The 25517-nt window shown below is 41.5% G+C and overlaps 1 protein-coding gene across 1 annotated transcript in view; it reads right to left on the bottom strand.

Moving 5' to 3' along the window:
• Positions 1–456: 456 nt before the first annotated feature.
• The window catches only part of ADAM22 (ADAM metallopeptidase domain 22), a 197503-nt gene continuing 172442 nt past the window's right edge, over positions 457–25517 (bottom strand). Inside the window, exons 28-32 of the mRNA XM_034760385.1 lie at positions 25214–25314; positions 20128–20194; positions 13725–13811; positions 3933–4056; positions 457–1381 (exon numbers count right to left, since the gene is read on the bottom strand). Of these exons, the coding sequence (XP_034616276.1) occupies positions 1361–1381; positions 3933–4056; positions 13725–13811; positions 20128–20194; positions 25214–25314 (400 nt within the window). The 3' untranslated portion in view covers positions 457–1360. The remainder of the gene's footprint in view (positions 1382–3932; positions 4057–13724; positions 13812–20127; positions 20195–25213; positions 25315–25517) is intronic.

Below are 25517 nucleotides of genomic sequence, written 5' to 3'. Positions count from 1 at the left end.
GTGGATGGACCCTCAGTATGCTAATACATGGTACAAGTAATAGCAGTAAAAAAAGGCGGGGAGGGGAAATCGGCCAATTGCCCAGCTTTCAGTTTTTGTGTAGCACTATGATAGCATCATGCCCATCATAACCTGTATACTCTGCCAGGTTGCTCCAGCATTGGGTCTGAAATGCTTTACACACACACACACACACACACACACACACACACACACACACCCCAAATCTGCCACTGAGACCCCACTTCCACCCCCTTAACTCATGACCTTAAATTATTCGTCAATTTCCAGTAAATGTATCAAGTATCAGAGGGGTAGCCGTGTTAGTCTGAATTTTTTTACAGTAAATGTATGTTCACTATTAGTTAAAGACTCCAGCTCTGATTTCAGTGGGGTTGCTCCTGATTTACCCAGCGTGAGAGAAGAGACAAATACACATCACCACTATCAGACAACTTATTTTTGCTGGTTCCTTGGGTGGTGATTTAAGCCAAAGCATCATTGAACTTTGATTTTTCTGGTGATTAGAACAAATATATTCCCAGATTGTGGAGATTTTGGTCAAACACCAGTTTGCTGAGAAACACATTTACAGCACTAGAACTGTTGTATTTCCAAAGCTGTCTGCTCATAATATTCAGAACACTTGAAGTGTGATGATGTTAGTCATGATTGTTTCTTTAGGCATTTGGCAAAATACATGTGTGTTACAGCTGTTTTCACATTTTAAAATGTTTACATATATACAATTTATATATGGAGATTATAAACACGAAAGGTAAAAAAGATATAGTTCTTGTTTGTTTGAAGTTTATGCCTCTCAAAACTTAACATCCTGTAGCAAAATTCTACATTTCTTACTCCTGCATGCTAATTTCTACTACAGTACGTGGTTTTCCCCTTACTTGTAAAGAACTGAGGGTTCATGCACATAGCATAATGTTTACATTGGTCACGTGCTTCAGAATACAAAATTCTGAACTCAATTTTGTTGTTATTTGGGACTGCATAAACCAAAGAAAAACCTCTTTTATTCGGGATTTGTACATGAGTTTTAGTTGTATTTCTACATATATTGGTCATCATGCAGAATAATCTTATCATATTCAATCTATTTATCCCATGTTAATTTTTGTGATTTTTGGTTATTCTTTACAGATTTAATAGAATTCTAATCAACAGCAAAACATGTTGTTTTTTCCCCCTTGGGTATGAGAGCAGGTTCTCTCTGTGATCACTGGCATCTCTGTTGTTCTTTCAAATTGTCTGAAGAGCAGATGAATGTGCAATGACTCAGTGATGCTGAGTTTCTATAAAATTTGAAGTAACAGTTCTGATGTCACCCAGGTAAACTGTAGAACTAAATGGAAGTCTCCCATAGCTGGAGGGGAAAAAAGGAACACGCATATACATTACCAAAGTTATAATACAGTTATTAACTAAATTATATTAGAGTTTTGTTGGGGAAGAAAGTCTACTTTGTTTAGGTCTCATCCTAGTCCCTAGTGGATATCTGTTTATATCAGAATGTCATCATACGATTGGGAACATTTCAGAAGGACTGCAAGCTGCATAATAGAAACCTGGGACTCGGAGAATAAAGTTTGAAGAAACAATGTCAGCTTCAACTATCAAGCTTGTGTCAGAATGCTTTTACCCACTATTGTTACAACTAACACTTCGGTTACCATAACTAATTTTAGAGAGAAAGCAAAATTTCCCCCTATGTTTGCCTGCTCAGAACTTCTTTAATTTATGCCAGGGGACTGGACTGGTACTCAGGCTGCCCCATGATTGGGAAAAATAAGTGTGTCTTAACTTCCTCTGCGCCCCTCTGCCTGTGCTGTGCTGGACCAAGATCTCCTTGACCACAACTCAGTGGGTGAGATTCTGTGCTGTGCCTCTAAGGGCATGTCTACATATACCTCTGGAGCAATCGATCCAGCGGGGGTCGATTTATCACATCTAGTGAAGTCGTGATAAATTGACCACTCGACTCCAGTACTCCAGCAGAGCGAGAAGTGCAGGCGGAGTCAACGGCATAGGTGCCGACTCCGTGGGTGCTCCGGGGCTGGAGCACCCACGTAAAAAATTGGTGGGTGCTCAGCACTCACCGGCAGCTCCCCCTGGCCCCGCCCCACCCCCCTGCTCCAGCTCGCCTCTGCCTCCACCTCCTCTGCGAGCGCGCCACTGCGTCCAGCTTCTCCCCCCTCCCTTCCAGCGCTTGTGCCGCAAAACAGCTGATTTGCAGGGCAGGGAGGGAGGGGGGAAGAGGGGGAACGAGGCATGGTGGGGGAAGAGGCGGGACCGGGGCGGGGATTTGGGGAAGGGATCCAATGGGGCAGGGATGGGGCGGAGTTAGGGTGAGGACTTTGGGGATGGGGTTGGAATGAGGGCGGGGCCAGAGGCGGAGATGGGGTGGAGTCGGGACAGGGGCAGGGAAAGGGGCGGGGGGGCACAAGCACCCACCGACACCAGAGAAAGTTGGCACTATAGTCAACGGGGGAGCATCAACAGTTGACCTACCACAGTGAAGACATCACGGTAAGTAGATCTAAGTATGTCGACTTCAGCTATGTTATTTACATAGCTGAAGTTGCATAACTTAGATTGATTCCCCCCCTCCAGTGTAGACCAGGCCTAAGTATTGCAGCACAGAGCTTGCAACACAGGGAGGTGGGGGGCCACGAAGGTGGCTTTAGCCCTGCCGATTCTGGGCTGCTGCAGGAGTTGGAGCAGATCCCAGGGTAATTTAGACAGCTCTGGCAATAGACAATACACTCCAGAAATCCTGGCAAGGAACAGTTATTTAGGATTCATTATCTGCCAGCACAAGTTAAAGAATCCTTGTGCTAGAAGCCAGCTCAGCCCCCAGCAGTCTCAAAGTTTATAGAGGAGGAAGACTGGCACTTGTGCCCGGACAGCTCCCCAGGGGCCTTGGCTGCTGCTCTGGCGCATCTGGGAATCTGTCTCTGTTTTCCCTTTAAAGACTGACAGCAAAATTAGTCACTATGTTGCAGGCTGGCTGGCCCTTTAAGGCAAGCTGGGCTCAGCCTCGGCCAGGACTTAGCGGCTATCCCTCACCCTCACTGAGGAGCTGGCAACATAAAGGCCAATTAGAGAACCCAGCTGGGTGTAATGGGGCTTAATTAGAAAGACTGACCCCAGCTGTAGTGATGAAGCAGGGAGAGCACAATTTTAAATAGAGGGGGGAAATGGGAGTGGATGACAGGGGATGTATCCCTTGATGATTGCCTGTTCTGGGCATTCCCTCTGGAGCATCTGCCATTGACCACTGCCAGAAGATAGGAGTCTGGACTAGACAGACCATTGGTCTGACCTAGTATGGCTGTTCTTATGTGCTTAATTTGGAGAAGGAAGAGCCTGGAGAGAGAAACAAGGATAGTTCTCCTCTGGGAAGCGCCTGAGGAAGTCAGGCTGAATCAACCACTAGGAGCAGGGTAGGCTCCAGTGGGAGAGAGCCTTGAGTTAGGGTCTGCAACAGGAGAAAGACACCCACAGGGAGTGGAGTAGACTCCTGTGAGGGAGTCCTGAGATAGGGCCTACAAGGAGCAGGGAGATCCTCAGAGGCACAATGCTGGTGTTCCTGGTGAAGGAAGAGTAGCTCTGAAGGGGCCAGGAAGCACAGGGTTTCAGCCAAGCCTGAGAAGGGCAGAAGAACTATAAAGGTTGACCTTATTTGAACTTTAAGTTGGACCTTTAGTCTCCCCTTAAGAGGACTGAATGATTATGAGATTTGGCCAGAGGGGATCAGGAGAAGATGCTGGCTAGGACTGGCCACTGTGGGGCTAAGGAAATACGAGCGGGAAATCCCCTGCAATGCTATGTCCAGGCATGAGGGGGCCACATTAAAACATTTCCTCAATTAAGAGTTTTTCTCTGACTATACATAAAGAAGGAGAGACACATACCCTGGCACTTTGTCTTTTAGCTTTCTTCTCCTCATCAGGAAGTGGAGGCATCGGGTATGGGTATTTTCTGCTGGAGGCGATAGATCCAGTAGAGGAAGATGGAGACTTTGCAGGAGACAGAGTCCTGAGATGTTGAAACACACAAAATAAATGTGATGTCTTTGGGCACCGGCACTTCAACTGCAAGTACTTGGAAGCTTGATTCAAAATGTAAATGCATACTTTAGAAATTCAGTATTAGAAAAAAATTGATCAGTACTCTAAATATTAAATTATTATAAATAAAAATCATTCCGATGCTTACAGCTTTCATTCATACTGGAAGGAAAACTTAAGATGGCTGCTTATCTTTCATTAATGTACTTTCCCATAATAAACAGTTTCTTAAACTATATTCCATAGCATTTTATCTTATCATTATAAAGTTAACAAACCAAGTCACCTAGAGAATAAATAGAGAACTAAAACACAGAAAGGACACTGACCTTTAAATATAAACAATGCTAGTATAATCACAACCAGTGAGTCAATAAATGACAATAGCTAGTGGTCTTTTAAATAACTTTTATACATTCCAATGCTAAAATACGAACACAGCAGATAAACTACTATTTATAGAGAAGATATTAATTTACATAAAATGCATGCACTTGGAGGCCAAACTGTTAGTTGTGAAGAAACAAAGGCAAATACAAAGTGCTAACAACAAATTATTAGACATGCAAGCGTCAAACAGTGCATAGTGTTCCAGCCAAAGAAAGAGTCTCATGAGAATATACAAAAATGAACTGATTAGTCTACCGCAATCAGCATTTCTGTACAAGGTGAGCAGAGTAAGCAGGAGCAAGTCAATGTTTGTATCACATGAAAGGCATTCTTTTTACGTCAATAAGGTGGCAGGACTTTATTGACTGGAATTTTACACATGGGAAAATCTCTGACACATCCCTTTTGAGATTCTGCACTTTTATCCAATGAGAGGATCCTATGAGGCTCCATCTGTGGATAATAGAGAAGAAAAAAAACAAACTGGAAGTAGAAAATCTAAATTACCCTATCTTGTTAGTTTCATTTTGCAGACAGAAGGCCAAACTTTGACCAGGGGCCTCCATATGGCTGCCATTAGCGGCTATCCCTCATGTCCCTCACACACTTTTTGAGCACATTTACCTACATGCTCCAATTCTAGGATGTGCTTGAGGAAAATGTTGCCATTCAGTTTGTGCATGCACATTCTCAACCACTGCACACATAGCCAGGGCTGGCTCTGGCTTTTTTGCCACCCCAGGCAAAAAAGCCTCCGGCCGCCCCTTCCCCTAGCGCGGCAGGGGAGGGTGGCCAGAGCACCGGGGGGAGGGCAGCGGGCAGTGAGCCCGCCACAGCTCTGCTGTCCCCGGCGGCCAGAGCGCCAGGGGGAGGGCAGCGAGCCCACCCGGGGCTCCGCTGTCCCCGGCGGCCAGAGCGCCGGGGGGAGGGCGGCGAGCCCGCCTGGGGCTCCGCTGTCCCCGGCGGCCAGAGCGCCGGGGGGGAGGGCGGCGAGCCCTCCCCGGGCTCCGCTGTCCCCGGCGGCCGGAGCCGGAGCACCATGCCGCCCCCCTCCAGGTGCAGCCCCAAGCACAAGCTTGGTGGGCTGGTGCCTGGAGCCGGCCCTGCACACAGCAAGAGACTGCAGTCGTGAGATACATTAACCTCACAGTCATCAGGAGCTCAAATCAAACAGGACTACTCATTGTAGTCAATACAATGCCCAGTAGTAAGTTTTTGTAGGGTTGGGCCCTTATATACTAGTGTAGGCTCAGAAAAAGGCTAAGGGCTCTTAGTGATGAAAACTTTGCTCTCCGTTATGTTTAATAGCAACTCATTTAAATATAAAGAGTTTTTTAAAAAATTTTTTAGTCTTGTACATTGTCATGATTGTGTCTGCGATGGCCTATAACTGCACGCTCTTGTTTCCCCTACAAACAATGGCTGATCGTAGTTATGACCAGCAAGGTGTCAATGGAAATTACATGGGAGCTTGTGACAGGTGTGAAATTAATGTAATCAGTGTACATGTACTGTACTTCTAAAGTCCTGTGCTTAAATATCTCAAATGTCATACTAGTTTATGAAAGAACAAAATTATAACTATACTGTTCTATACGATATTCAAAAGTAAGTCCTCAGCAACTGCTTTTTGAGCACACGGTGAGATAGAACAGCACACACACAGATATTTCCAGGATGACAATTTTAAGCCTCTACTGAAATATGAAATGAAGTATTTTTGTGTGCAACATTGCATATCTAACTGAACACCAAACTGCCAATGCAAAAAATCAGGCTGTTTTTAAAACTCAAGGGAAAGGCTCACAATTTTTCAGACCCATCCGCTCACTAATGCTCATCTCATTTGCACTGACAAAGGTTTGTAATGATATTTTTCTCCTTCATTCAAAGGAACAATGGGCTCTATAGTTAAAAAGAAAACCAGGAGCCTTTTTTACACTGATAATGAGACCTAAAGGTTAAAAACCCTTCATTTTCATTTTTTAAAACACAAAATATGAAGTAGCAGGAGATAAGACCTGAGGGTGTTCACTTTGGATTCTGGAGTCTCTATCTGAGAATAAGATGTTTATCTCAATATCATGGCCAAATTTTGTGTGTGTGTGTTTGTGTGTGTGCGCGTGCACAGGGATCAGGGAAGAGAACATTCCCTCATCCCGGGATCAGGCTATGCTCCCGCCTACTGGTCCTCTTGGTGATGCAAGCCACCCCAAGAAGAGGAAGCACAGAGAGGAGGCAAGGCTATGGTCCTCCCCAGCTCTGCACCAGTCTGTGCAGGGGTGGACAGTTATATAGAGACAGAAGCAAGCAGCAGCAGCCCAAGGAATGGTGGAGCATGCACATTCTCTCTCTGCAGCAGGGTCCTCGGGGAGGATTCCTAGCTTACCCGGTGGAAACTACAGCTCTGCATCATTGGCCAAAGCGTAAATGGCCCAATCTGACCCTGTGCTTGTTACTGGGAGGGGTGGGGGAACCAGAAATAGATACAATGTTTCAAATTCTGCTCCCAGGCACATTGGTGCAGTCTGACTGGACTTATAGGGGTTGCACAGATGTAATGAGGAGCAGAATTTGGAGTAATGGGCTAGATTCGCCAACATTTTTATTATATCTTTGTTAGGTCTCATTTATAACCACCTATCACAGATTTACAATGTGTATGCGTCGTCTTCTTTTGGTTTTCTATATTTGTCACTGTAGAGGGTTTTTTTGTCTTAAAAACTTCGTAGAAACAGCATATAATGAATTTTTAAAATTATTTCAAAATCAGATGCTGCGTATTACCCAAGAAAATTTTTTGTTTTGCCTTGCAGAAAACAGAAAACAATCTCCAGAGGAAATGTTTCTGAATAAATCAGTTCTCCATGCACGCACAATGCTACATTTTCAAACTGGGGGTGAAACTGGTGCACCCACAAAATGGTTTGCCAATGTGTTGCTCCTACAAAAAGCCCACCTGTGCACACACACACACACACACACAGATACAGATACCAACCTCAACATGCAAACCTAGAGTGTTTTGAGGCGCACCAGCTGCACCCACATCTGTGAAGTTTAGATGCCCAGTTGGAGGCCTACAACATTGAAAATGCAGTTGCACACTTAAATAAACATGCCCTTCCCTCACAATCCCTGGCCACTTATTTCTGCTACTCATTTAGGCACTCTGTATTTTTTTTTTTTAATGGTCTGGACTATGTGCCACCTGTAGAGAGAGTGAAAACATATTGCAAGTACAGTTGCGTACGGCATCAGATGCACAATCACTGATTTTTTTTTACATGTAAAATGCTGTCATTTTGAAAATATCACCCTAAAGGCTCTATCCTGCCATTGTTTATGTGCTGTGTATCCCAGATTTATATGCACTTTAAATGAGAGAGCCATGTAAGAACTTTCTCATTTACAGTATGGAAGAAAGTCAGCATCCAGCTACAGGGATACTTGCGGGTAATGCAAGGGTTAGCGCTGGGCAAAACTCTGCAGTTTTGGTTCAGGTGGGTTTCATTGAGCTTTTACCAGAGGTTTCAGTTCTCGTGGTTTCACATCTGCTAACTTTCACATCAAGTTTTGTTTTCATCTGAACTCATATGCAAGGCCTGAAATACAATGCAAGACTCATAAGTCTCATTCATTCTTACACATTGTATGGTAGAAAGGTTTGAGCTCAGATTTTACTAGCAATCCAAAATGAAGCTATGAATCTCAGGGGCTCTGGGAGTTTTCATCCTGGGGTCTGAGGCCAAGAAGGAAGAGTTAATGACTCATTTGTGTGTCTATGTTTGAAGCTGAAACTATGAGATTTTTGTAATCATATTGGGTTTCAAAACAAAATACTGGCACAACACTAGTCATTTAGACAATGCTGAGGTCAAAAGAGATGGCGTGAAATAAATGTCACTTAGCCCACAACTAAATGACACATGATCTCCTAAAACACAACTACTATCAAAATTAGAGAAGAAAACTATGCTAGGTACCCCTTATTCCTCAATGGTGCTGTTTATCACCTCATTTTGTAAATGGCACTAAATCAATTTAAAAATCCATCTGGTTAAAGCGGCACACACTCCTAATGCAATCAAACTGAAATAAAACCATGCTTATACTGGTTTAGCTTAAATCAGTAAATTATCAGTTTAAGAGTATCTGTACTAAGGATTTGCACAAGTTTAACCAGATTGATTGCATTAAACAAGTATATATTTTTTCTAGTATAGATTAGGCCATATTTTAAAACATAAATAGGCCCATTTGTCCTCTCAAGTTTTTTTTCAGGGGTGCAGGAAGAAGAGGGCTGAATAGAAGCTGAAAGTGGGGACAGTTTTAGTTCTAAGGGTGGATCTGCAAGAATAGGCTGATGTTCCAGTGTGGGGACATAAATTCTAAATATTGCACGAAGTTTCTAAATGATCCTACATGTTCCCAGAGCACTAGATTCACAAAGCTTATTAAACACATTTATCTTGAGAGTCTCAAGGTGAAATCCTGGCTCCACTGAAGTCAATGGGAGTTTTGCCATTGGCTTCAACCAGGGCCGGGATTTCACCCTCGCCACTAATCTTCTGCATGGAAAGGAGTCAACCTACCTAAGAAAATGGGTTCTCACCATTACAATGGCTTTATTAAACAGCTCTCTTCCATAGGAACTGTAAATCCCACAGGTAGAGCTTGTCAGAGTGAGAATCGGGGCCTTCTTCATCATGGAGCCATGATGTGGGAACTTATTACTGGAGGAGATGAGTGACTATAAACTGCTCGCTGCCTTCAGTATGCAGTATAGAGCTTACTTGTACTTTCCAACAACTGCATACAGCAATGAAGAAGAAAGAAGTAACTGAAAGTAAAAAGGAAGAGAGAGCGCTATTGAGAGAAAGGGGCGAATGAGGCAGGAAGGGAGGAAGGAAAGAAATAAAAAAAAAAAATGTCTTTTAAAAAAGCACAATCTGACCGTCCCAGATGAAACAAGGAGAAAATGAGCCAGTGGCCCCGTGTGACTATGACCAGTCAGAGATGTGCTCACACACAAAGGCAATGAATGATGGGATAAAAACCTGGAAATTCGAGGTTAGAGCTGGTGGCGCAAAGCAGAGTTAAAGCTGGTTTAAGTGGCCAGCTGAGGAGAAGCAGAGGAGAAAGTGCAGAACAGGAACAAGCAAACAAAAGCAGAAAAATATGAGAGGGGAACAGAAGACTTATTCTCTCTTCCCCTCCATCCCTGTAACATGTCCCCCCACCCCACCCCACCCTCCTCCCTTGGGACAAGTGTCCTGGGTTCTCACCTTAAAAATCTTGTTTCTCTGTAAACTATTTACTATTACTGTAAATATTTGCAGTAACTCAAACTCGGGCAGCTCAGTGTTTCGGAGGGATCCTTTGCATCATTTGTGCACAAATGAATCTATGGGATTGGCATACTTAACGCTTTGACAGTTCACATTCTAATGATGCCATCACAATCCCGGAGAGTCTGGCTTGCCTCAGTGAGGCCTGCAAGTAGTTCTTGATCACTGTTCAAAAGGTTACTGTCAGCAGAAACTGCAGTAGTAGGCACAGAGCTGGCATGAAAGGGACAAGTAGTCTGCCTCTTGTGTAAGACCAGGAGCAGACTGCTCTCCCCCTGGAGCAAGGCCAGGAGCCAGGAAGAGATTTCCCTGCTTTGTCCGCAGCTGGGACTGTGCAGCAATAGGCTGCCCCTTACACAGATTGTACATATACAATAAAAGGAAGGGCTAGATTGTAAGTGAAAGATTAAATTCTCCTTTACAGTTCTTGGTCCCGCCTATTTGGGGAACCCACAGCTGGGGGCTTTGTGGGACCAGAAAGGCCAGCTCTGCTTATTAACTATTAAGAGTAATTATACCTATGTATATACACACATACTTGATTCACCGTGTGGAAAATGTTCGGTAAATAGGCCACTATCGGAAACCTAGGACCAACTTTGACTTACTTTAAGATTTTTTTTTAAGTCTGCTGGGGGAAGTCCTCAGGATGCTCTGTTTTCTGAAAATCTACAACAGCCTAGTTTGGCAGTTATCAATGTTTTGTGATTCTATATTCCCTCCGCTGGCTTCAACAACAGCACTTAACAACACACTATTCCCAGAACTATGCTGACATCACTGAGGGTAGCACAGAAACAGGGAAGTAAACAAAACAGCTGTGTCAATTTCAGCTTTCTTAAAAGAGAGCACAAATGAAGCAACTACAAAAAAGTATTGTTCTGGGTTAACTGTCTCCATTCTTGGATCATGGTTTCTAAAGCCAAGCATAAGATGGCATTTTCCTTGAATCTGACTAACCACTTGGGTTATAAAATAGGCCCTTTAAACAATTAATTAATTAGTTTGGTTTTTTCCAAGCCTACACTTTATACTATAAGCCACTATCTTTCTGAAGTTTTGCAAGGTTATTTTGTTCAAAAATTGCTTTTAAAAGATTGGTTTCAGAGTAGCAGCCGTGTTAGTCTGTATCCGCAAAAAGAAGAACAGGAGTACTTGTGGCACCTTAGAGACTAACAAATTTATTAGAGCATAAGCTTTCGTGGACTACAGCCCACTTCTTCGGATGCATATAGAATGGAACATATATTGAGGAGATATATATACACACATACAGAGAGCATGAACAGGTGGGAGTTGTCTTACCAACTCTGAGAGGCCAATTAATTAAGAGAAAAAAAACTTTTGAAGTGATAATCAAGATAGCCCAGTACAGACTGTCTGTATTGGGCTATCTTGATTATCACTTCAGAAGTTTTTTTTCTCTTAATTAATTGGCCTCTGGGCTATCTTGATTATCACTTCAGAAGTTTTTTTTCTCTTAATTAATTGGCCTCTCAGAGTTGGTAAGACAACTCCCACCTGTTTATGCTCTCTGTATGTGTGTATATATATCTCCTCAATATATGTTCCATTCTATATGCATCCGAAGAAGTGGGCTGTAGTCCACGAAAGCTTATGCTCTAATAAATTTGTTAGTCTCTAAGGTGCCACAAGTACTCCTGTTCTTCTTTTTAAAAGATTGTATATTTAAGAGCTCAGAAAGCTGCTGTGTGATTTTTAAACAAAGTGTCCTTAGTAATAATAATGTCTTTTTTCTCGTGTCTGAGAAGAAGCACCAGTTTAACTAAAATAGTTTATTACAATTGATTTAGTGAAGTGTTGCAAACGGCTCTGTGGGTTTAAACTTAAGTCAATTTCAACCAGTTCCCCAATTAAGCTAAATCAATATAAGCAGATACAAAAATCAAAGGAAGAGTCCATGCAGGGTTTGCACAGTTTAACTAAACTGATTTAAATAAAGTATGTTAGTTAAACTGGTGCAATTTTTGTGTTTCATCAATGCCTTGGTCTGCTGAAGTTGCAGGCTTCCACTGCATTTTGATACATTCTCCAGCAGTCAGCATACTTCTGTTTCTTCTAGATGGTTTCCTAAGGAATTTAATATGGAGCTACTGCTGAACTGGAAAGTTTTGCAGAAAAGTTCTGTGACATTTAATGTGTACCTTGCTGCCAAAGCTCTTCAGTAGTTCTTAAAATTATATAACTAGTCCCTAACTCTTTGGGGTTGGGGAAGGTGTGAAAGAGCATATTCCTAGAGAGATTGTCCTCAGATAAACACATTCAGTTCCAAGAGACTTCAGGTATTTGAAGCCAAATTTTGGCCCAGGGATTAACTTAATTTAAATAATTACTGTAGCTTTAAACTGTAATTATGAGATAAAAGTTCTAACGCTACTAATGCAAAGAGCACCCAGTTCTTTTTTTAATGACAAGATATGCAGTCGGGTACTTCAGGTGGATCTTTTGCCTGTACAAATATCTTTTTGTATTTTCAAAATGCAGCTGTTCTAAGTAACATGTAGATGATGTAATGGAAATATTTCACAGCTATCATTTAAAATACTAAAAGTATAATTGTGGGATTCTGAGTTCACCTGCCTTTTTAAAATGTTTCTTTATTCATGATTTTTGGTCGCTGGTATTCACTTAACACTTCATTTCTAACGAACTGCAGAGATCCAGTCATGTTAACGGCACACGATATGCCTAACAAACAAGAACGGCTCTTTTCAAAGCACTGTGGGATTAGCAAATTAAATGTCTTCTCACATTTCCACAGATTGTGTCTGTTTCATGCTTTTCTATTGTGCTGTTGAAAACTAGGAGCTAGTTCTCAACTACAGAGAGAGGTTTGGGGCCTGATTCTCAGTTTTACTACAGTCCCTTTATGCCACTCTGTTAGTACAAAGGGAGCAGAAACATGCCCCTGATAATACCTCCTGTGCAAGGGGACTCCTTGGTCTATAGAACTGGTGTAAACACCCTACCCTGGCCTTGCTCCCAGGCCCCAGAATAGGGGGTGTTTTGGGGTTGACTAGTGGTGGGATGGGGCATATTCTTTTCCTCCCGGAGCCTACAGGAGGCCATGGGAAGCAGAGCATAAGTTAAAGCAACCCTGTGGCTCCTCCATACACTAGACAAAACAGTGGCTTAAAGCTATCTTTGCCCCTCCCCTCATTCCTAACCTGGGGACAGGGGAAACTGAGAATTGCATGAAGAATCAAAATTTCATTATTCAGGTGCAAGATGGAGGGTGACCTGGTTTTTCAGTTTACTTGGCACTAAAGTCACAATTTTCTCTTTAATTGTAAGTATTTTCAGTAGAACCCTACACTCATTTGTACCAGATACACTAAGTGGTTAGATCTTCCCAGTGCAGAATGTAGTCTTATATTTCTCATTTTTAATTCTGGTCATGTTAATTATTTCATCCCCATTGTATTTTTAAGGTAAAATTCCACTACATTTTATTCTTTTTCTTTTCATGTAAGTTTAGATGCACTATATAGACAAGAGACCACTTGTTTCAGTAAATGAAATCCTATTTAGGTTAAAACTATTTTATTAGTGGTAAATACGTCTCATGCCCATAAAACACTACTTGGCATAAAATGAAGAGAAAGCTACTAAAAGCTATAGATGATGGTGGGAATGCATGCACTACAAACATCCTTTTCAATGACTTCATTAAAACATTCAGAAAAAGAACTGGAATTGCACATGAAGCCAAAAAAAGAAAAAAGAAAAAAAAGACATCAAAAGGCAGCAAATGAACAAGGGGCCCTTTGCACCTACAGTAACTTGTACTGATATATACAAGATAGGAGTCCCAACATATATGTATATGCTGGAACAGCTCTTACAAATGATATAGAATTAATTTACAAAATACCTAAAGTATGGTCCTTCAGTGTTTTTATTCACATCTTCTACCCACTTAGCTACATTATATTCTCTTTTGAACCAGGGGTTTAAATACCTGCAGAAAGCAATGGAAGGAACAGAGAAGGCAGAAGAACAAGAAGAATAGAAAATCTGAGAACACACAGCACAAGCTCAGCAAGGATGTCTTCATCCCCAAAATGCAAGTGAGTATGGCAAATAAATCAGTATGGATGTTGGGTGAGGAGTAGGCAATGTGTACAACTGCATGAGAAAATTTGAACTACAACAAGGCTCAAATTCAGTTAATCTGGAAATTGTTGAGGATACATTATTCATTTAATTTCCTAAGGGTGAAATTCACCTCAATGCAGAGGGCCAGGAATGATTTCAAGGTATTTGCACCTCTTATGTCCTCATGATGAGATTTTGGCTCCTGTCCTGCAATTTACTCTCTGCAGGGGCTGGTGTCTGCCCAGCTGGACTGAATTGCAGGATTGAGGCCTTAAGTGCTGCAGAGACTTTGGGCTGGCCCTCTGTACATGGATGAATTTCAACCTCACCATTTAAAATGCTCCTTTTGCCACCTCTGGTAATTTCTTTACACCTATACTGTGAACAAAAATTGGTTTAAATAATTTTGTGTGATCTGGTGAAATTGCAAAAGACGGCTGCATAATTAATCTGATATTTTACCTTGTAAAACCTTGATTAGAAAAAGAACCACTTAAAAAAAAACCCATGTATGTGTTTAAGTTACACACAAACTAAGAAACACTGTTATTTTATTCCATGGTTAGCAGTAATATTACACCAGGTGAAGACAGTTCTGTAGCTAACTTCCCTTGACCACCAATAGAAAGTTCACTTAATTGTATTGAAACTTTTCCTCTTCTCCCTTTGTAGTGTTAACAATAAAATGGGATGTAGACACTGAGCAACTTGTTTGGTGCAATTTAAATTCTGCATTTCTGGTATAATCATCACAACAGTGTAACAGTTATTTTTATCACTGCATTTATGTAATAGGGATCAACACAATCTGAAACAGTAAATGAAATGTAACAACAAAAAAAGCAAAACTTTTTTTTTTAAATTACTGTAAATACCTTTGGGCCAGATCCCATAGCTCTTATTCATGTGAGCAGCCCACTGATCTCATGAGTGAACAGTTTCCTCAAGGGGTTGATTTTATGAGTGTAGGACAGGCCAGTTTTCTTTTTCTTTCTTTCTTGAAAACACAACTGAATGTACTACAATATTCTAAACCATGTCAAAGTCTAAAACCTGTAGCAGGTTGTTGTTGTTGTTGTTGTTTTTTTATTAAAAAAACTCCTTAGACCTCCTTTTTTGTTCTGGAACTTCATCTCCCTGCCCCGCATAAGCACAGCCACAGCTTTCAAGAAGTATTTTGCCCCCAGCCACAGTTGCTTCTAACTTGCCTTTCTTAATTACAAACGAGTGAACTCAGTAGTGCTTCATGCTTTCCAACCTGGCGTCTTAGTAAAAAGTCAAAGTTTAAAGCTGTAGTACAGCCACAGATGAAGTGCTAGTAAATCAACAGGCTGGCACCAGCACCGTTTGGATCTGCTGTTACAGTTTTAACTGCTGCTGTAGCTATGGATTTCCTAGGGAGTCGCCATAGCTGCAGTACTTTTAACCTGCACTTTTTATTTGAAAGTGTCTTTTGGTAACCATGAAACACTCCTGATCTGTCTTTTTAAAGTAGAAAATAAAATGTAATGTGGCAACAAAGCATGCAGTTGTTGTACAATAATGTTTGTGAGCTTCCTAGGCCCAGTTATATACAGATAACTTTCATTCCTTCCAATCAATCTGCATATAGAAAGGTTTATATTATGTCACTGCAGACCACTGAATTATATCATGAGAAAGCTCTCAGATTGACCTTTGCAGTCATCTGTGCATCAGTCATCATTGAAATCCAAAATTACTTTGAATGATAAATTCTCATTTGAAATAAATCTGTCATTAAATCTAAGGCTAAAACTAGACCAATGGCTTGATTTGGCTTGTAGCGCAACATGCAATAATGCAAAAGACCCAGGTTCAAGAGTGATCTTACACCTCAGGCTGGCAAGGAGGAGGGTTGAGCTAGCGCTGCATCAGCAGGAGCACCTCCAAGCGGTCAAAAGTGTTTTGCCACAGTGAAACTACTGAATACTCAGGGGAAGGGACTTTTCATGGGATAAAAATGGCAGCCCAGAATGAAGGAGCAGGTGAAACTGACCTGTGATCCCGATTCCCTGTATGGGGGTGGTGAGAACCCCCTTGGCTTATGCCTTGGGTCGGGATTTGGTGGGCGAGAGAAAGCCCAGGCTCAGATACATGGGTTACCCTGCTGCAAAAACACAATATATAATAGAAAAATCTAAGCCAAATCATGTTTATATCAATTTATAACAATGAGGAAGATGCACACTTAGATGAAAATAATTAACAAAGAGAACCAGTACTGCTAATTGGCAAAAAACATCTTACTAGGACATGTTTTAATACATCTCCATTTTGTTGTCAGGATATTCAGAAAGTCTGTATTACCTTTCTTGGATAATACTCATTGATTTTAACAGAAAACTATTACTTTATCAGACCACTTAAATCAATTCTGTTCTGGAAACTTTGGAAGAACATGCTGGCTCTGTAAGTCAACATTTTCTTAGTATGGAGTGAACCACCTGATTTCATTAAATAAAAACTCCCAAGGTTTTTTTTGACTCATCTGGAAGCAATTAAAAACTGACAAAAATATCTTTAAGTAGAGAGATGACATTTATCAGCAGCCTTACATCAACCAAGAAACACTCTGTTAGATTTCAAGGCACACACAAAATAATGCCCGGTACATTTTTCAGGAATTGCATGAGTTGCTTGCTATGTGCATCCCATACTAATACTAATGAGAGTCATATGGCTGAAACCCTACCTAATGCTTCAGAAATTCAGAGGAAACTAACAGTTTAATTGTGGGCTAATTTCCAATCAGTTGCACAACTGTGCACACAAAAGAGTGCACCTAATTAGTGCATGCAATCGCTGCAAATATATGCATAAATCTGGTATGTGTGTATGTAAATGTACATCTGGTAGCTTCCTGTGCAAATACCTGAATTCTGCACACATTCAGAGTATGGCACAAGTCAGGCTCATAATGTTTTAACAATTTACAGTGGATCTTGTTTACTTATGGGAGACAATAGTTTGGCACCTTATTATTTTCTTTTCACGGTGTGCACTATTCAGCTCCCAGCTGTCACATAGGAAATATTCCAATCGCTATTCATTGTCTCAGGATATATTTTATTAAGGTTCTTTCACATTTACCTGAGAAGTTAATGAGGTGAATTTGTCTTGAAAATGTTGCATGGACCTTAAGGCACCCTTAAAGCAGCTGGCATCACATTTTTGTTAAAACAAACAACAAATGTTTTGGTCACAGTTAGTAACAGATCATTCCTGGTCAGTTCTTTTCAAAATGTGATTTCATATTTCTAACTATACTCTATGTGTGACTCCCCTACAATGTTCTCCTCTCCTCACTGCAGATATGTTGCTTGGGAGGATCCAGTTTTGTAGCCAAGGAAACCTGCTCACCTCATGGCTGTTCTTCTTGCAGAGCAGACTCTTGACAACGTGCCTTTGCAATCACCAAGCTCTCTCACCCACCCCCAAAGCAGACACCTTCAGGGGAAAGGGTGTTTCCCCAGCCCACCTAGTCTGGCAAGTATATTTCAGGAACACAGATGTTCTGTGCCCCCCCTTATAGGTTGCTTATTCTTCAGCAACAGGTGCTGCCTCTGACTGTTACCATTTTTGCTTACACTATACTCAGCAGCAGGGATGAAATGAGAGAATTAGATATGGCAGAAATTATAGGTCACATTAAAAAGAGAAAATGATACAGACCAAGACAGGTTTTTAAGTAACCGTGACCCTCGCTATTGATTCATTCTCATTTATTTATTTATCCTGAAGTTCTCAGGTATTTTAAATACACAAGCTAAGCATCGCAGAACAGGGGAGAAGACGCTTTCTGCTCTTTAACCTTTACTAGCAATACGATTCTCTTCCCAGGTGGTGGGTTAATGTTAGAGTAAAAAAGTTTATCTGTTTTCTATAGGCCAAATTCAGCCCTAGTTAAGCAGACACAGCGCCATTGACTGTAATGGAGTTGTGCCAGGCCTGAATTTGGTGCTATGTTTTTAAGCCTTGTTTTCAGAAATAAAAGTCAGAAAATGAAAGAGAGCACAAAACAAGTTTCTAGAGAAGAACTTGCAATCTCATCTGCACTCTGAGCAGGTTAGTCAACCAAGCTAATTTGCTGTTATCAAATTGTCTCATGCAAAGGAAGAAAACCAAACAATCAACATTTCAATCAGAGTTTATCAGCATTATGGCCATGGGGACAGGAGTGCTGCAGTCACTTGAAAGTTAAACTCCTGCAAGGGATTTAAGAAGAATGTTACTGGTTTTGTATTGCCAGTTTTAACCATGCAATGTGGTAGCTATTACATGTCTCAAACTATTAATGTTTGTAATTTGTAGCAAAGACTCATCTATGTGAACCTCTGAAAACCTATGTATGCAATAACTGTATATTGAGCTTGGAATACTCAAGTTTTGGAACAAACTCAAAATCCTTTAGCTGAAAAAGGCTGGGCCCACAGAAAATCTAGTAGTACCATCAGCAATACCAGGAGGGATGAGATGGAGTGCCGATGAGAAGCGCAGTCAGGAAAGTAACTGAAATACTTTCCTCATGGATTGTATTTTCTATATGGACAATCTACCTAATTCTCAGTTACTGAGGGACAATCTCCACTCATTGATATATTTTGCTTTCCACAACCAAATTGCTGTACAACTTTCCATGAGTGATGTACCTGAGTATTCAGATTCTAATATCTAAACTGTATTGTTAAATCTATTCACCTAAATTTGGGTTATTGCTGATTATGTACTCTGTGTATCATGACTTTTAAAAACAAATTATGCATTTGTGGCTAATCTAAGCAAACTATATCCAGATGTACAGACACTCTTTTCTCAACCTATGTATTATATAATTTTTTTAACATTAGCTTTAATAAAATTTTTAAATCTATTAGCTTCCAGCTGGACCGGTATCAAACCCTTCTGCCAGTGGGGAGATACATTAGTACTGATGACAGGGGGAGAGGGAATAATCATTTCTGTCACTGGCAGAGAATTATAAATTCTAAAGTGGCACAGTAATGACAAAGGAAGCCTAGTGGAAAATGTTTGACAAGCCTAGAGGTTACGGTTCCACCTATTCACCATCCTTTCAGATAAGGGGTCTAACTAAGTAGACATAGATAATATGGAGTATTTCTCACAAGGAGAATAGCAAATATGGGCCTATTCAATAAACAAAACAAAGAAGGCAAGAAAGCAAATCTAATTAATTTTGTAACTGCCTATATGAATCTTAAATTAATGGAGATATCCCATCTCCTAGAGCTGGAAGGGACCTTGAAAGGTCATTGAGTCAAGTCCAGCCCTCTGCCTTCACTAGGAGGACCAAATACTGATTTTGCTCCAGATCCCTAAGTGGCCCCCTCAAGGATTGAACTCATAACCCTGGGTTTTAGCAGGCCAATGCTCAAACCACTGAGCTATCCCTCCCCCAACTATCATATATCTTGTACATGTATGACAGTTTTACAAATGGGCTCAATTCCTAATATGTTTACATTAATACATACATGCCCATTTCTTTATTTTTCCCTTACTGGACCAGATCCAAAGCCTATTGAAGTCAATGAAAAGACTCACACTGACCTCAGCGGGCATTGTAACAAAGACTGTGCACAGACAGTCTCCTCATGTTCTGATCCCAGTGGTTTGAGAAGCTATTCTAGGTCAGACTTGATGGCTTAGAGCACTAAACTGTAAATATGTTCTCAAAGCACAGTTAGGTTCTTTCCCTAAAATCTCTGAGTGGGGCGTCAGAGATAGGAATGTCAATGTGTGTCCCCAGGAGAACCTGTGTCCTCTGCAGTGGTTCCATCTGGGGTGAGGGCAAAGGAAGGAAAATAGGTTATCTGAAATTCACCATTTGAACAGGACACCCTCAGAAATGGCAGTTTACTGTAGGCAAAAGCCTGTTGTGACCGTGCAGGATGTCACCCACAGTGGGGTTTGCTATAGGCCTGACTGCAAAGAAGAAAAGCAATAATTAATTGTTTTAGGAAAAAGTAAAAAGATATTAAAAACACATTTGTTAAACCATTTACCAGCCTGTCAGTCAGTACTTTGAGTGGGCCACAGGGAACAGCTGTAGTTTCTACTTTAAAATGCTCAATGTAAATGAAAGTAGCATTAGTTTGTAAGCTGTTCTTTTCTGCTTTGCTGTTAAAGGGTCGACTTACTCAGTTGAATTAGACCGTGGCCTATATTTTTTGCCTCTGATTTTCTTTCTGTTTCCTCCTATATTACCTGAAAAAGATCAGAGGATAAAGACAGACCAAATAATATCTTGAAATGTACATGTATAGCATTCTAAAAATGTTTATAATTCATGTTCATTACCTCCCCGCCAAACTAGTGGTATTGACAGTTTCCGCCATTCAAAAATCATGAGTCAGGCATTCCCAAAATATCATGAGCTTTTATTTGCCTTCTGGTTTCTGAGTCTTTAGGGTGCACTTGGGTCACATTTTCAAACTTTTCTCTGCAACCGTGAGAGGTAGAAACTTACATTTTAAAATATAAAAGCTGAAATTCTCACCCAATTAGAACCCGCCAGGGCTGGGGCTCTAAGGTAAACACTAAATATTGTGAAACTCACAATACAGTCATAAGGGTTGGAATCACTGAGCTACTCATGGTTGATTTCTCCACATTTTTCATGTCCTCTCACATTGATGTTAGAACAATGGGTGAAACCAAGGAGATGTAATTTCTACATAATGAAACATCCCACTAACAGCTTTGTGTGCTAGTGATATTTAGTATATTTAGAAAAAAATGTCCAATACACTAGTTAAAAGGGACCCTGTCAACTGAAATGGACTCAAAACAATACAGTTTGCTAACAGAACACACATTAGTCATAGCCCCAATTAAAAAAAAAATTCCTTTAAGAAAAAATTGTTAGGGGCTTTTCTACTCCTCTGCCCTGTTGGAAGGATCTTTTAAGTGAGCACATGACCCCCTATGTGTTCAAGTCTGCTGCTTCTCCCCACCCCTGCACACACTTGCTTGTGCCTCTTTAGTTTCATTTTCGGCTCTACTGCTGGTAAACACCGACTATTGCAGGGCTTGTAAAAAGGCATGCACCATCAACAACACAGCACAATTGACTATGCACAAAATGCTGTTGAAGCAAATACACTGAAAACAAAATGAGTAAAATGCCCCAGTCTCTTTCAATTGCATTAATCTTAGTAGATACAGGTAGCAATAACAGGTAAAACATTGTCAGAGAATTGTGCATTTCAAGTTACTGGTGTCCTTTTATTGCCCAACCCTGTGAGCGGCAAATGCAGTGTGCTAGCATCAGTGGGAGTCGAGGATGCTCTATACCTCACTAGAGGTAGTCAGCTCTGCACAGGATCGGGCCCCTTAAAAATTAAAACAGGATCATTGAGAGATGGATTCTCCACCACTCTGCATGAACTCAGCAGGAGTGGAGAGGAGAGGCCACAGGGAAACAGTTCTAGCTCCCTGATACTGCACCAACAACCCAATGAGAAAGCAGCTCTAACTCATGAGGTCTCTCTCTTCTCCACCATCCCCTTACACTGGGGTAAGGAGGTGGCTGGTAATGGAGCCAGCTCTGTGCCATCAGAGAACCCTCCTGTACTTACTATTTCTGGCCAATCTAATTCCTCTTTGCATCGCTTGACTGGCACATAGAGGACCAGGGAATCTGGCTTGCATGTGCACGTGCACGCATGTACATAAAAATTGGGCATTCTGAATATGTGAATTGTCAGACTGGACTTCCTCCTAGAAACTATTACGAATGGAAGGCTGCATGGAACTATAAAGATAGTTTCCATATATTTGCAATATGGTCTTGGATTTAACCTATGACCTCAATATCATCAGGCATTAACAACCTTGACCTCCACTGTGAAAAAATATACACATCTAAATGTACCAGTACACATTTTTAGCATAGTTGCTAAAACTGTATTAAATTTACAAAGACAAACAACTGATCCAGTATTGTTGCACTGTAAAACTCCCTGGGAATTTTGCCTGTGGGGCTGCAGAATTAGACCTTACATTAGTAGAAGCCTTTAAGTTCTAAAATTTAACTGATTTACATTAAACATAGTTGTCCTCAGATGAGTAGCACCATCTGGGCAAGACTGTTATTTTACAGTCTGCCATGCATATGGGGAAGTGTGTACTTGTGCTCTCCCCAAGAGAAGACTAAGAAGTAGACTGGGCCTTTCAGTTTCCTCCTGCTCCAGGAGGTGTATGTGAAGGAAAAAGGCAGCCTGTGCCAGCCCTAAACTTGGTGCAGTCTATGTTCCCAAGCACAGCTGAACTGGCTGGAACGTTTGGCCATGAAACTTCGCCCATATTCAGGGAGCAAAATGTAGCAGTCCAGCAGAGGCTACTCACTGCTCTGTGGTATGGGTAACCAATGCAGGAAAGTAAGAGATGCTTATATCCCCCCTACACCCCTGCAGGAGCAGTTGGGATAGGCCACAATCTGGATTTTAGTAATAATCTAATACAGTAGAACTTGGCCTTGGTGATCAGTGACTGTAATGATCATTTAGCTAAAACACTTAAGGCCAGGTTTTCAAAGGTAGTTAGCACCTAAAGATGCAAATTGGTGTCTAGTAGGATTTTCAAAGCACTTTGTGATGTTATTGACATGAACTGTAATGTATAGATCATTGTTGCACCAGGTCTTCTACAGAGGAGGTCAAGTGGGGTGTCTATGGAAAGGTTGTCGTTTGCTAGCTATGATTATTCTGTCTATATGTGTGTATCATTTTGTATTTGAAGTTATGAATATTGGCTATGTACTTGTATCTCAATGTGTTTGATTCTAAGTAGCCTCAGTAAAGCATTTGGTCAGCTTCTTGAGAAAGGACTATTCTCAGTAAGTGCCCAATCAAGAAACACTTAACTAACAATGGACTTTGGGAGATGCCAATCTACATCTGAGCTTTCCTGGGAACATTCAAACTAACATGTAAACAATGGCATCCGCCTGCAAAAAGCTGAATCATTCATGGACATGTGACTTGCCCAGGTGGCTACAAACTCCATCTTGCTGCTGTGATTTTGCACAAGAGAACAAAGGGGCTTCCGCCCACAAGAGAGAGAATATAAAAGGCCCTGGAAACCCCTCCATTTTGTCTTCAGCTGGTTCAAGAGATGGCCTCTCCACCACCAAGAGATGCCTGAAAGAAACTGGAACAAAGGACAGTAACTACAGGGGTGTGAGTGATTGCTGGACCCAGACTAGGAAGGAGACCAGTCTGTGAAAGAAGCTTATTGGAACATCTCTGGGGGTGAGATTTCATCTGTAATCAGTTTCTTAATGTATTAGGCTTAGACTTGTGTGTTTTATTTGATTTTGCTTGGTAACTTACTTTGTTCTGTCTGTTATTACTTGGAATCACTTAAATCCTACTTTTTATACTTAATAAAATCACTTTTTGCTTATTAATTAACCCAGAGTAAGTAATTAATACCTGGGGAAGCAAACAGCTGTGCATCTCTCTCTATCAGTGTTATAGAGGGCGGACAATTTATGAGTTTACCCTGTATAAGCTTTATACAGAGTAAAACAGATTTATTTGGGGTTTGCATCCCATTGGGAGCTGGGTGTCTGAGTGCTAGAGACAGGAGCACTTGCTAAGCCGTTTTCAGTTAAGTCTGCAGCTTTGGGGAGTGTGGTTCAGACCCTGGGTCTGTGTTGGAACAGACTGGCATGTCTGGCTTGACAAGACATGGTTCTGGAGGCCAAAACTGGCAGAGAAAACAGGCTCAGAGGTAGTCTCAGCACATCAGGTAACAGTCCCAAGGGGGTTTCTGTGATCAAACCCATCACACACCTAATCACTGAAGTCAATGGGAGTTAGGTACCTAACCTGCCTAGGCACTTTTGAAAATCCCTTTTGGTGCTAGCCTGCATCTTTAGATGCCTAAATACCTTTAAACATCTGGCCCTCAGAGCCTTATTTCCAAAATTTAGCATTTCCTGTTTTGATATGTTTGGCCCTGTTGGCAATGATCAGCTGATTTCAAGCAACAGGGATAAACCTCAAAGGAATTTCGTTCCTTGTTAAACTCGTAAATATACATCTCTTAGTCTCTGCCTTTGAAAAACTGCAGTGGGGCCATTCCGATGCTCTTGTGTGCAATTCAATTAGAGCGTTCAAATTCTTAATTTTTCATACAAAAAGAAAATTGGGAGACGTTTTACTTCTCTGATATTTATTTTTTTCATCCAATGTATCACCTCCAGGTATTCTCAAAGGTAAACCTTTCCAAGGCAAAGTGGCTATAGCCAATGGAGTGCCATGCTTCACAACTTATCGGGCCACAGAATCTCTCCCATTCTGCTCAAGTGGCACAAAGGAAGCAGAACTATCTGTATCTCCCCAGCGCACTCAGACCCAGTGCATCTGCATGTTAGGCCATCCCCAGACTCTGAGTGGGGGTGAGTAAAGATGGGTAGGGGAAGTGGTTGAAGCATGTTGTGCTCTGATAATAACTAGCTTGTGGGCAGGTCCTTGGGTATCATTACCAGCTACCAAAGTTTATAGCATCCATGAGGCTGCTATAAACTCTGCAGGAGCTGTGGCCAGCATCAGGGCCAGCTCCAGGCACCAGCGCAGGAAGCAGGTGCTTGGGGCGACCAATGGGAAGCGGCGGCACGTCCGGGTCTTTGGCGGCGGGTCCCTCAGTCCCTCTTGGAGCGAAGGAATGAAGCGGTGCGGTTGAGCCGATTGCGACTTTTTTTTTTTTCCTTCCCTTCGCCGCTTGGGGCGGCAAAAAAGCCTGAGCTGGCCCTGGCCAGCATAAAACCAGCCAGCAACTCGGAGAACTGTAAATGGCTCACTTGTGGTTCCCCACTGTAGGCACAGCAGAGAATTTGGGCCATTATATCTGTATTGTGGTTCCTCTTAATTGAATATATGCTGCATATATGTTTCAGGTTTGCACTCAAGGCCTGTTTGAAAGTAACAATTGAATAGTACTGTCTAAAATTGTATTTAAAATTGCAGTTTGGACCATTGCCATAGACCTGGAATAATTCATCTCTTGGAGTTGAAGGGTTCAGAGCTCCTGCTGTTAGTGATACAGCAAAATGTACTAGTGTGTTGTGCTGTTAAATCCAAACTCCCAGGTTAATAACAAAATGTACACAATTTTAGGGAGTCATGTTCCTGTCCAAAAAACAATTAAATTGTCAGCATAGCGGTGGTGACACCCAGGTGGGTTCTTGCTGTAGTCAGCATAAAAGTTCTCCCTTACCTTGCCACGAGTTACTTCTAGGTCTCCCATTTTCACAGATGTCTGAAATATGCTTTGTGTCTGGAATCCTTTCACTCCATGAATGAGATAATCCATTTGACCTGGAATAGGAAGGCTCATCTGTGATTGTTGTTAGGTTACCTTCTAATCATTTATCAGAGGGGTAGCCATGTTAGTCTGTAAAAAGCAACAAAGAGTCCTGTGGCACCTTATCGACTAACAGATGTATTGGAGCATAAACTTTTGTGGGTGAATACCCACTTTGTCGGATGCATCTGACGAAGTGGGTATTCACCCACAAAAG

Source organism: Trachemys scripta, chromosome 2 (assembly GCF_013100865.1).
Source record: "Trachemys scripta elegans isolate TJP31775 chromosome 2, CAS_Tse_1.0, whole genome shotgun sequence".
In the NCBI taxonomy this organism is placed as follows: Eukaryota; Metazoa; Chordata; order Testudines; family Emydidae; genus Trachemys; species Trachemys scripta.
The sequence above is the reverse complement of the archived record's forward strand: the minus strand, read 5'-3'. Positions and strand labels throughout refer to the sequence as shown.